Here is a 9,024-nt window from a genome sequence, read left to right as displayed (position 1 = left end):
TTTCCCCATTTTTATACCAATTTTTGGACCAATTTTTCCCATTTTTATACCAATTTTTCTGCCAATTTTTGGGCCGATTTTCCCCATTTTGGGCTGAATTTTTGGGCCGATTTTTTCCATTTTTATACCAATTTTTGAGCTGAATTTTGGGCTGAATTTCCCCATTTTTCTGCTGAATTTTTGGCCTGATTTTCCCAATTTTTGATTCCATTTTTGAGCTGAATTTCCCCATTTTTGGGCCGATTTTTGGGCTGATTTTGGCCGATTTTGGGGCTGAATTTTCCCCATTTTTATACCAATTTTTCCTCTGATTTTCCCCATTTTTCTGCCCATTTTTGAGCCGATTTTTTCCATTTTTCTGCCGATTTTTGGGCCGATTTTTTCCATTTTTCTGCCCATTTTTCTGCCGATTTTTGGGCTGATTTTGGGGCAATTTTTTGGCCAATTTTCCCCATTTTTAATCCAAATTTTTGAGCTGAATTTCCCCATTTTTCTGCCCATTTTTGAGCTGATTTTTGGGCTGATTTTTGGGCAATTTTTGGGCTGAATTTCCCCATTTTTATACCAATTTTTGGGCTGATTTTTGGCCAATTTCCCCCATTTTTCTGCCGATTTTTGTGCCAATTTTTGGGCTGAATTTCCCCATTTTTATACCAATTTTTCTGCCGATTTTTGGGCTGATTTTTGGGCTGAATTTCCCCAATTTTATACCAAATTTTGGGCCGATTTTTCCCATTTTTCTGCCGATTTTTGGCTGATTTTTGTGCTGATTTTTTCCATTTTTATACCAACTTTTCTCCCAATTTTTGGGCTGAGTTTCCCCTTTTTTATACCCATTTTTCTGCTGAATTTTTGGGCTGAATTTCCCCATTTTTCTGCCCAATTTTTGCTCTGAATTTCCCCATTTTTATGCTGATTTTTGGGTTGATTTTCCCCATTTTCAGGCTGAATTTCCCCATTTTTATACCAATTTTTGGACCAATTTTTCCCATTTTTATACCAATTTTTCTGCCAATTTTTGGGCTGATTTTCCCCATTTTGGGCTGAATTTTTGGGCCGATTTTTTCCATTTTTATACCAATTTTTGAGCTGATTTTTGGGCTGAATTTCCCCATTTTTATACCAATTTTTGGGCTGATTTTTTCCATTTTCCTGCCGATTTTTGGGCCAATTTTTGGGCTGATTTTGGCTGATTTTTGGGCAGAATTTCCCCATTTTTATACCAATTTTTGAGCTGAATTTTGGGCTGAATTTCCCCATTTTTCTGCTGAATTTTTGGCCTGATTTTCCCAATTTTTGATTCCATTTTTGAGCTGAATTTCCCCATTTTTGGGCCGATTTTTGGGCTGATTTTGGCCGATTTTGGGGCTGAATTTTCCCCATTTTTATACCAATTTTTCCTCTGATTTTCCCCATTTTTATACCAATTTTTGAGCCGATTTTTTCCATTTTTCTGCCGATTTTTGGGCCGATTTTTTCCATTTTTATACCAATTTTTCTGCCAATTTTTGGGCTGATTTTTGGGCAATTTCTGGGCTGAATTTCCCCATTTTTATACCAACTTTTGTGCCAATTTTTGGGCTGAGTTTCCCCATTTTTATACCAATTTTTCTGCCGATTTTTGGGCTGAATTTTCCCCGTTTTTTTGCTGATTTTTGGGCTGAATTTCCCCATTTTTGGGCTGATTTTTTCCATTTTTCTGCCAATTTTTGGGCTGATTTTCCCCATTTTTATACCAATTTTTGGGCCAATTTTTTCCATTTTCCTGCCGATTTTTGAGCCAATTTTTATGCTGATTTTTGGGCTGAATTTCCCCATTTTTCTGCCCAATTTTTGGGCCGATTTTTCCCATTTTTCTGTTGATTTTTGGGCCGATTTTCCCCATTTTTTCTGCCGATTTTTGGGCTGATTTTGTGTTATTTTCAGGCTGAATTTTCCCCGTTTTTCTGCCCAATTTTTGGGCCGATTTTCCCCATTTTTGGGCCAATTTTTGGGCCGATTTTTAGGCTGAATTTCCCCATTTTTATACCAATTTTTGGACCAATTTTTCCCATTTTTCTGCTGATTTTTTGGCCGATTTTCCCCATTTTTATACCAATTTTTGGGTCGATTTTTTCCATTTTTCTGCCGATTTTTGGGCTGATTTTTTCCATTTTTCTGCCAGTTTTTCTGCTGATTTTTGGGCTGATTTTGTATTATTTTTGGCCTGAATTTTCCCCATTTTTATACTGATTTTTGGGCCGATTTTTCCCATTTTTTGGCCGATTTTTGGGCTGAATTTTCCCCATTTTTGGGCCGATTTTTGGGCTGAATTTTCCCCATTTTTGGCCCGAATTTTCCCCATTTTTGGCCCAAATTTCCCCCATTTTAATCCCATTTTTGTGTTTTCCCCCCAGCTTTGCGTACATCGAGTTCTCGGACAAGGAGTCGGTGCGGACGTCGATGGCTCTGGACGAGTCGCTCTTCAGAGGGCGCCAGATCAAGGTCAGGAACCCCAAATTCCCCAAATTCCCCAAAATTCCCTCACATTCCCACTATTTCCCACCATTTGCCCTTTTTTGCCTGATTTTTCCCCAATTTTTTCTGATTTTTTTCGATTTTTTCTGATTTTTTCCTGATTTTTTTCTGATTTTTTCCTGATTTTTTTTCCTGATTTTTCCCCATTTTTCTGATTTTTTTTTTCTGATTTTTTTCCTCATTTTTCCCCATTTTATTCCGAATTTTTCCCCATTTTTTCTGGTTTTTTTCCATTTTTTCCTGATTTTTTTTCTGATTTTTTCCCCATTTTTTCAGATTTTATTCCTGATTTTTCCCCATTTTTTTCTCATTTTTTCTGATTTTTTTCGATTTTTTTCTGATTTTTTCCTGATTTTTTTCTGATTTTTTTCCTGATTTTTTTCCATTTTTTCCTGATTTTATTCCTGATTTTTCCTGATTTTTTTCCTGATTTTTCCCCCATATTTTCGAATTTTTCCCCATTTTTTTTCTGATTTTTTTTCTGATTTTTCCCCATTTTATTCCTGATTTATTCCTGATTTTTTTCCATTCTTTCTGGGTTTTTTCCTGATTTTTCCCCATTTTTCCTGATTTTCCCCCACTTTATTCCTGATTTTTTTCCATTTTTTCCTGATTTGTTCCGAATTTTTCTGATTTTTTTCATTATTTTTCCTCATTATTTTCTGATTTTTTTTTCTGATTTCCCCCATTTTATTTCTGATTTTTCCCCATTTTATTCCTGATTTTTTTCCTGACTTTTTTCCTGATTTTTCCCCCATTTATTCCTGCTTTTTCCCCATATTTCCCTGATTTTTTCCTGATTTTTTTCCTGATTTTTCCCCTCACTTTCCCCCCATTTTGTTCCTGATTTTCCCCCATTTGTTTCTGATTTTTTCTGATTTTTCCCCGTTTTATTCCTGATTTTTTTCCTATTTATTCCTGATTTTCCCCATTTTTTTCAGATTTTTTTCTGATTTTTCCCCTATTTTATTTCTGATTTTCTTCCTTCCCCTTTTCATTTTTTCTTCCAGATTTTTTTCCATTTTCTTTCAAATTTTCCCCTGATTTTCCCCCATTTTATTCCTGATTTTTTCCCCTTTTTTTCCCCATTTTTCTCCCAATTTTTCCTTTTTTTTCCCCCATTTTCCCCCCATTTCCCCCATTTTTCCACCGTTTCTCCCCAAATTTTCACCATTTTTCCCAAAATCTCCCTTTTTCCCCCCAAAACCTCATCCCCAAAGCCACAAACCTTATTTAACCCTTTCTTTCCCTCATAATTTCCGCCATTTTCCCCTCATAATTTCCCCCATTTTCCCCCCTATTTTCCCCATTTTTCCACCGATTTTCGCCATTTTTCCACCGTTTCTCCCCAAATTTTTGCCATTTTTTCCCAAAATCTCCCTTTTTCTCCCCAAAACCTCATCCCCAAGAGGACCAACCTTATTTAACCCTTTCTTTCCCCTCATAATTTCCGCCATTTTCTCTCCTAATTCCCCCATTTTCCCCTCATAATTTCCCCCATTTTCCCCTCATAATTTCCCCCATTTTTCTTCCGATTTTCCCCATTTTTCCACCAATTTTCCCCAAATTTTCACGTTTTTTTCCCAAAATCTCCTTTTTTTCCCTCAAACCTTATTTAACCCCTTCTTTCCCCTCATAATTTCCGCCATTTTCCCCTCATAATTTCCCCCATTTTTCTTCCGATTTCCCCATTTTTCTTCCGATTTTCCCCATTTTTTCACCGTTTCTCCCCAAATTTTCACCTTTTTTTCCCAAAATCTCCCTTTTTTCCCTCAAACCTTATTTAACCCCTTCTTTCCCCTCATAATTCCCCCATTTTCCCCTCACAATTTCCCCCATTTTTCCCCCCTATTTCCCCCATTTTTCCACCGATTTTCCCCATTTTTCCACCAATTTTCCCCAAATTTTCACCATTTTTTCCCAAAATCTCCCTTTTTCTCCCCAAAACCTCATCCCCAAGAGCACAAACCTTATTTAACCCTTTCTTTCCCCTCATAATTTCCGCCATTTTCTCTCCTAATTCCCCCATTTTCCCCTCATAATTTCCCCCATTTTCCCACCGATTTTCGCCATTTTTTCACCGTTTCTCCCCAAATTTTTTCTATTTTTCCCAAAATCTCCATTTTTTCCCTCAAACCTCATTTAACCCTTTCTTTCCCCTCATAATTTCCTCCATTTTCCCCCTGATTTTCGCCATTTTTCCACCGATTTTTGCCAAATTTCCACCAATTTTCACCAAATTTTCACCTTTTTTTCCCAAAATCTCCCTTTTTCTCCCCAAAACCTCATCCCCAAGAGGACCAACCTTATTTAACCCTTTCTTTCCCCTCATAATTTCCCCCATTTTCTCTCCTAATTCCCCCATTTTCCCCTCATCATTTCCCCATTTCCCCCCCATTTTCACCAAATTTTAACCGATTTTCACCATTTTTTCACCGTTTTTCCCCAAATTTTCACCATTTTTTTCCCAAAATCTCCCTTTTTCTCCCCAAAACCTGATCCCCATGATCACAAACCTTATTTAACCCTTTCTTTCCCCTCATAATTTCCCCCCTAATTCCCCCATTTTTCCCTCATAATTTCCTCAATTTTCCCCCCAATTTTCCCCATTTTTCCACTGATTTTCCCCATTTTTTCACCGTTTTTTCCCAAAATCTCCCTTTTTCTCCCCAAAACCTCATCCCCAAGACCACAAACCTTATTTAACCCTCTCTTTCCCCTCATAATTTCCCCCCTAATTCCCCCATTTTTCCCTCATAATTTCCCCCATTTTCCCCCTGATTTTCCCCCATTTTTCCACCTATTTTCACCATTTTTTCACCGATTTTCACCAAATTTTCACTGTTTCTCCCCAAATTTTCGCCATTTTTTCCCCAAACAGGAGATCCCAAGTTACCCAAATTTAACCCTTTATTTCCCTCATTTCCTGTCAGATTTTCGCCATTTTCCCCCCTATTTTCGCCATTTTTTCACCGTTTTTCCCCAAATTTTTGCCATTTTTTCCCAAAATCTCCCTTTTTTCCCCTCAAACCTTATTTAACCCTTTCTTTCCCTCATAATTCCCCCCCTAATTCCCCCATTTTCCCTCGTATTTTCCCCAAATTTTTACCGATTTTCGCCGTTTTTCCACCGATTTTCGCCGTTTTTCCACCGATTTTCGCCATTTTTTTCACCGTTTCTCCCCGAATTTTCGCCATTTTTTTCCCAAAATCTCCCTTTTTCTCCCCAAAACCTCATCCCCAAGAGCACAAACCTTATTTAACCCTTTCTTTCCCCTCATAATTCCCCCATTTTCCCCTCATAATTTCCGCCATTTTCCCACCGATTTTCCCCAAATTTTCACCATTTTTTTCCCAAAATCTCCCTTTTTTCCCCTCAAACCTTATTTAACCCTTTCTTTCCCCTCATAATTTTCTCCCCTAATTCCCCCATTTTCCCCTCATAATTTCCTCCATTTTCCCTCCTATTTTCCCCATTTTTCTACCGATTTTCGCCATTTTTTCACCGTTTCTCCCCAAATTTTCACCGTTTTTTCCCAAAATCTCCTTTTTTTCCCTCAAACCTTATTTAACCCTTTCTTTCCCCTCATAATTTTCCCCCCTAATTCCCCTATTTTCCCCTCATCATTTCCCCATTTTCCCCCCTATTTTCACCAAATTTTCACCGATTTTCGCCATTTTTCCACCGATTTTCGCCATTTTTTCACCGTTTTTCCCCGAATTTTCGCCATTTTTTCCCAAAATCTCCCTTTTTCCCCCCAAAAGGTGATCCCCAAGAGGACCAACCGCCCCGGGATCAGCAGCACCGACCGTGGCTTCCCCCGGGGGCGTTTCCGGGGGCGGGGGGGGGGATACGGCTCCGCCCGCTCCCGATTCTACAGCGGCTACGCCCGGCCCCGGGCACGGGGATACAGGTGAGAAATGGGGCAAAATCCCGGCATTTTGGGGCTTTTGGGCGCTTTGGGTTGTCAGGAAGGGGTTTGGGGGCATTCCTGCAAAATTTGGGGTTTTTTGGAGCAATTTTGGGGCATTTTCGGGGGCGATTTTAGAGGCGGTTTTGTGTTTCGCGGTTGATTTTCAGGGTTTTTCAGGTGAATTTTTTGGGGCAAATTCCCAGGATTTTGGGTCTTTTTAGAACGATGAGATTATTGAGAAGGGATTTGGGGTCATTTCTGTGAAATTTGGAGTTTTTTGAAGCGATTTTGGGGCATTTTTGGGGCCTTTTTTAGAGGCGCTTTTCAGACTCCCACAGAAATTTCAGTGTTACTCAGGTAAAATTTTGAGGTTTTTCAAGTGATTTTTTTGAGGTAAAATCCCCAGAATTTGGGATTTTTGAGGGTTTGAGATTCTTGAGAAGGGATTTGGGGTCATTTCTGTGGAATTTGGGGTTTTTTGAAGCGATTTTGGGGCATTTTCGGGGCCGTTTTTAGAGGCCTTTTTCAGTCTCCCACAGAACTTTCAGCGCTTCTCAGGTGAGTTTTTGAGGTTTTTTGAGTGAGTTTTTTGGGGTAAAATCCCAGGATTTTGGGTCCTTTTAGAATGTGAGATTATTGAGAAGGGATTTGGGGTCATTTATCCAAAATTTGGGGTTTTTTGGAGCGATTTTGGGGCATTTTTGGGGCCTTTTTAGAGGCGTTTTTCAGTCTCCCACAGAACTTTCACCGTGACTCAGGTGAGTTTTTAGCATTTTGTGAGTGATTTTTTTGGGGTAAAATCCCCAAAATTTGGGCTTTTTGAGGGTTTGGGATTATTGAGAAGGGATTTGGGGTCATTTATGCAAAATTTGGGGTTTTTTGAAGCGATTTTGGGGCAGTTTTGGGGCCGTTTTTAGAGGCGATTTTCAGTCTCCCACAGAACTTTCACCGTGACTCAGGTGAGTTTTTGAGGTTTTTCAAGTGATTTTTTTGGGGTAAAATCACAGGATTTTGGGTCTTTTCACTATTTGAGATTATTGAGAAGGGATTTGGGGTAATTTCTGTGAAATTTGGAGTTTTTTGAAGCGATTTTGGGGCAGTTTTGGGGCCTTTTTTAGAGGCGTTTTTCAGTCTCCCACAGAACTTTCACCGTGACTCAGGTGAGTTTTTAGCATTTTGTGAGTGATTTTTTTGGGGTAAAATCCCCAAAATTTGGGCTTTTTGAGGGTTTGGGATTATTGAGAAGGGATTTGGGGTCATTTATGCAAAATTTGGGGTTTTTTGAAGCGATTTTGGGGCAGTTTTGGGGCCGTTTTTAGAGGCGATTTTCAGTCTCCCACAGAACTTTCACCGTGACTCAGGTGAGTTTTTGAGGTTTTTCAAGTGATTTTTTTGGGGTAAAATCACAGGATTTTGGGTCTTTTTAGAATGTGAGGTTATTGAGAAGGGATTTGGGGTCATTTCTGTGAAATTTGGGGTTTTTTGAAGCGATTTTGGGGCGTTTTTGGGGCCGTTTTTAGGGGCGATTTTGCATTTCGGGATTGATTTTTCTGCTCTCTCAGGTGACTTTTTTGGGGTGAATTCTTGGGATTTTGGGTCTTTTTAAGATTTGATCCCATTCCAATGGGATTTGGGCTGATTTATCTGGAATTTGGGGTTTTTTGAAGCGATTTTGGGGCTTTTTCTGCGTTTTCTGCATAATTTTCAGCCTTTCTCAGGTGAGATTTTGGGGCTCTTTAAGTGAATTTTTTTGGGGTGAATTCCTGGGATTTTGGGTCTTTTCAGCATCTGAGTTTATTGAGAAGGGATTTGGGGTCGTTTCTGTGGAATTTTGGGCCATTTTTGGGGGGAAATTTCTGATTTTTCCTCCAATTTTGGGACATTTTGAGGTTCTTACCTAAATTTCTGGGGATTTTTGGGCGAATTTTCGACTTTTCCATCAAATTTTGTGGAATTTAGGCTGAAATTCCCAAATTTTCATCAAATTTTGGGCTGAAATTTCCAATTTTCCATCAAATTTTGTGGATTTTGGGCTGAAATTTCCAAATTTTGGTCAAATTTTGGGGCCTAAATTTCCAATTTTTCCACAAATTCAGGAACATTTTTGCTTCTTTTTTTTCTGGTTTTTTTTGGGCAAAACTTCCAATTTTCCATCAAATTTTAGGGTGAAATTTCCAAATTTTCCATCAAATTTTTTGTGGAATTTCGGCTGAAATTCCCAAATTTTGGTCAAATTTTGGGAGTTAAATTTCCAATCTTCCCATCAAATTTTGGGCTGAAATTTCCAATTTTCCACCAAATTTTGGGCCGAAATTTCCAATTTTCCACCAAACTTTCAATCTCTTCTAATTTGCCCAAAATTCTGATTTTTCTCCTCTTTTTTCTCTCTGTTTTTCCTCCGCAGGGGCCGATCCAGGAGCCACCTCCTGGTACTCCCCATATTAACACAAAAAAAATATTAAAAAAAAACCCCAAATTTCCCCTTTTTTTCCCCCCCCACCCCAAAAAAAAAAAAAATCCCCAAAAAATTCGGGGGGTGGGGGAGGGGCCCCGCCTGCCCCTCCCCCACCCCAAAAAACCCCCCCAAAAAAACC

The 9,024-nt window shown here is 38.9% G+C and overlaps 1 protein-coding gene and 1 long non-coding RNA gene across 2 annotated transcripts; one reads left to right on the top strand and one right to left on the bottom strand.

Annotated features, from left to right (window-relative positions):
- Nucleotides 1–2,328: 2,328 nt before the first annotated feature.
- On the top strand, nt 2,329–8,928 carry LOC139587051 (polyadenylate-binding protein 2-like). The gene is made up of 3 exons (XM_071420887.1): nt 2,329–2,484; nt 6,282–6,430; nt 8,835–8,928. The coding sequence occupies exons 1-3, from the start codon at nt 2,443–2,445 to the stop codon at nt 8,890–8,892; spliced, it is 249 nt and encodes an 82-aa protein (XP_071276988.1). The 5' UTR covers nt 2,329–2,442; the 3' UTR covers nt 8,893–8,928.
- On the bottom strand, nt 3,670–4,206 carry LOC139587046 (uncharacterized). Its single transcript, XR_011678191.1, has 2 exons — nt 4,128–4,206; nt 3,670–3,935 (listed from the first exon to the last, which is right to left on the bottom strand). It is a non-coding gene; the product is annotated as an uncharacterized lncRNA (long non-coding RNA).
- Nucleotides 8,929–9,024: the final 96 nt, after the last annotated feature.

The sequence above is a fragment of the Agelaius tricolor genome, unplaced genomic scaffold (assembly GCF_023055355.1).
Source record: "Agelaius tricolor isolate 1412-34295 unplaced genomic scaffold, bAgeTri1.0.p SCAF_170, whole genome shotgun sequence".
NCBI lineage: Eukaryota > Metazoa > Chordata > Aves > Passeriformes > Icteridae > Agelaius > Agelaius tricolor.
Note: the sequence above shows the minus strand (reverse complement) of the source record. Positions and strands in the feature narration are given on the sequence as shown.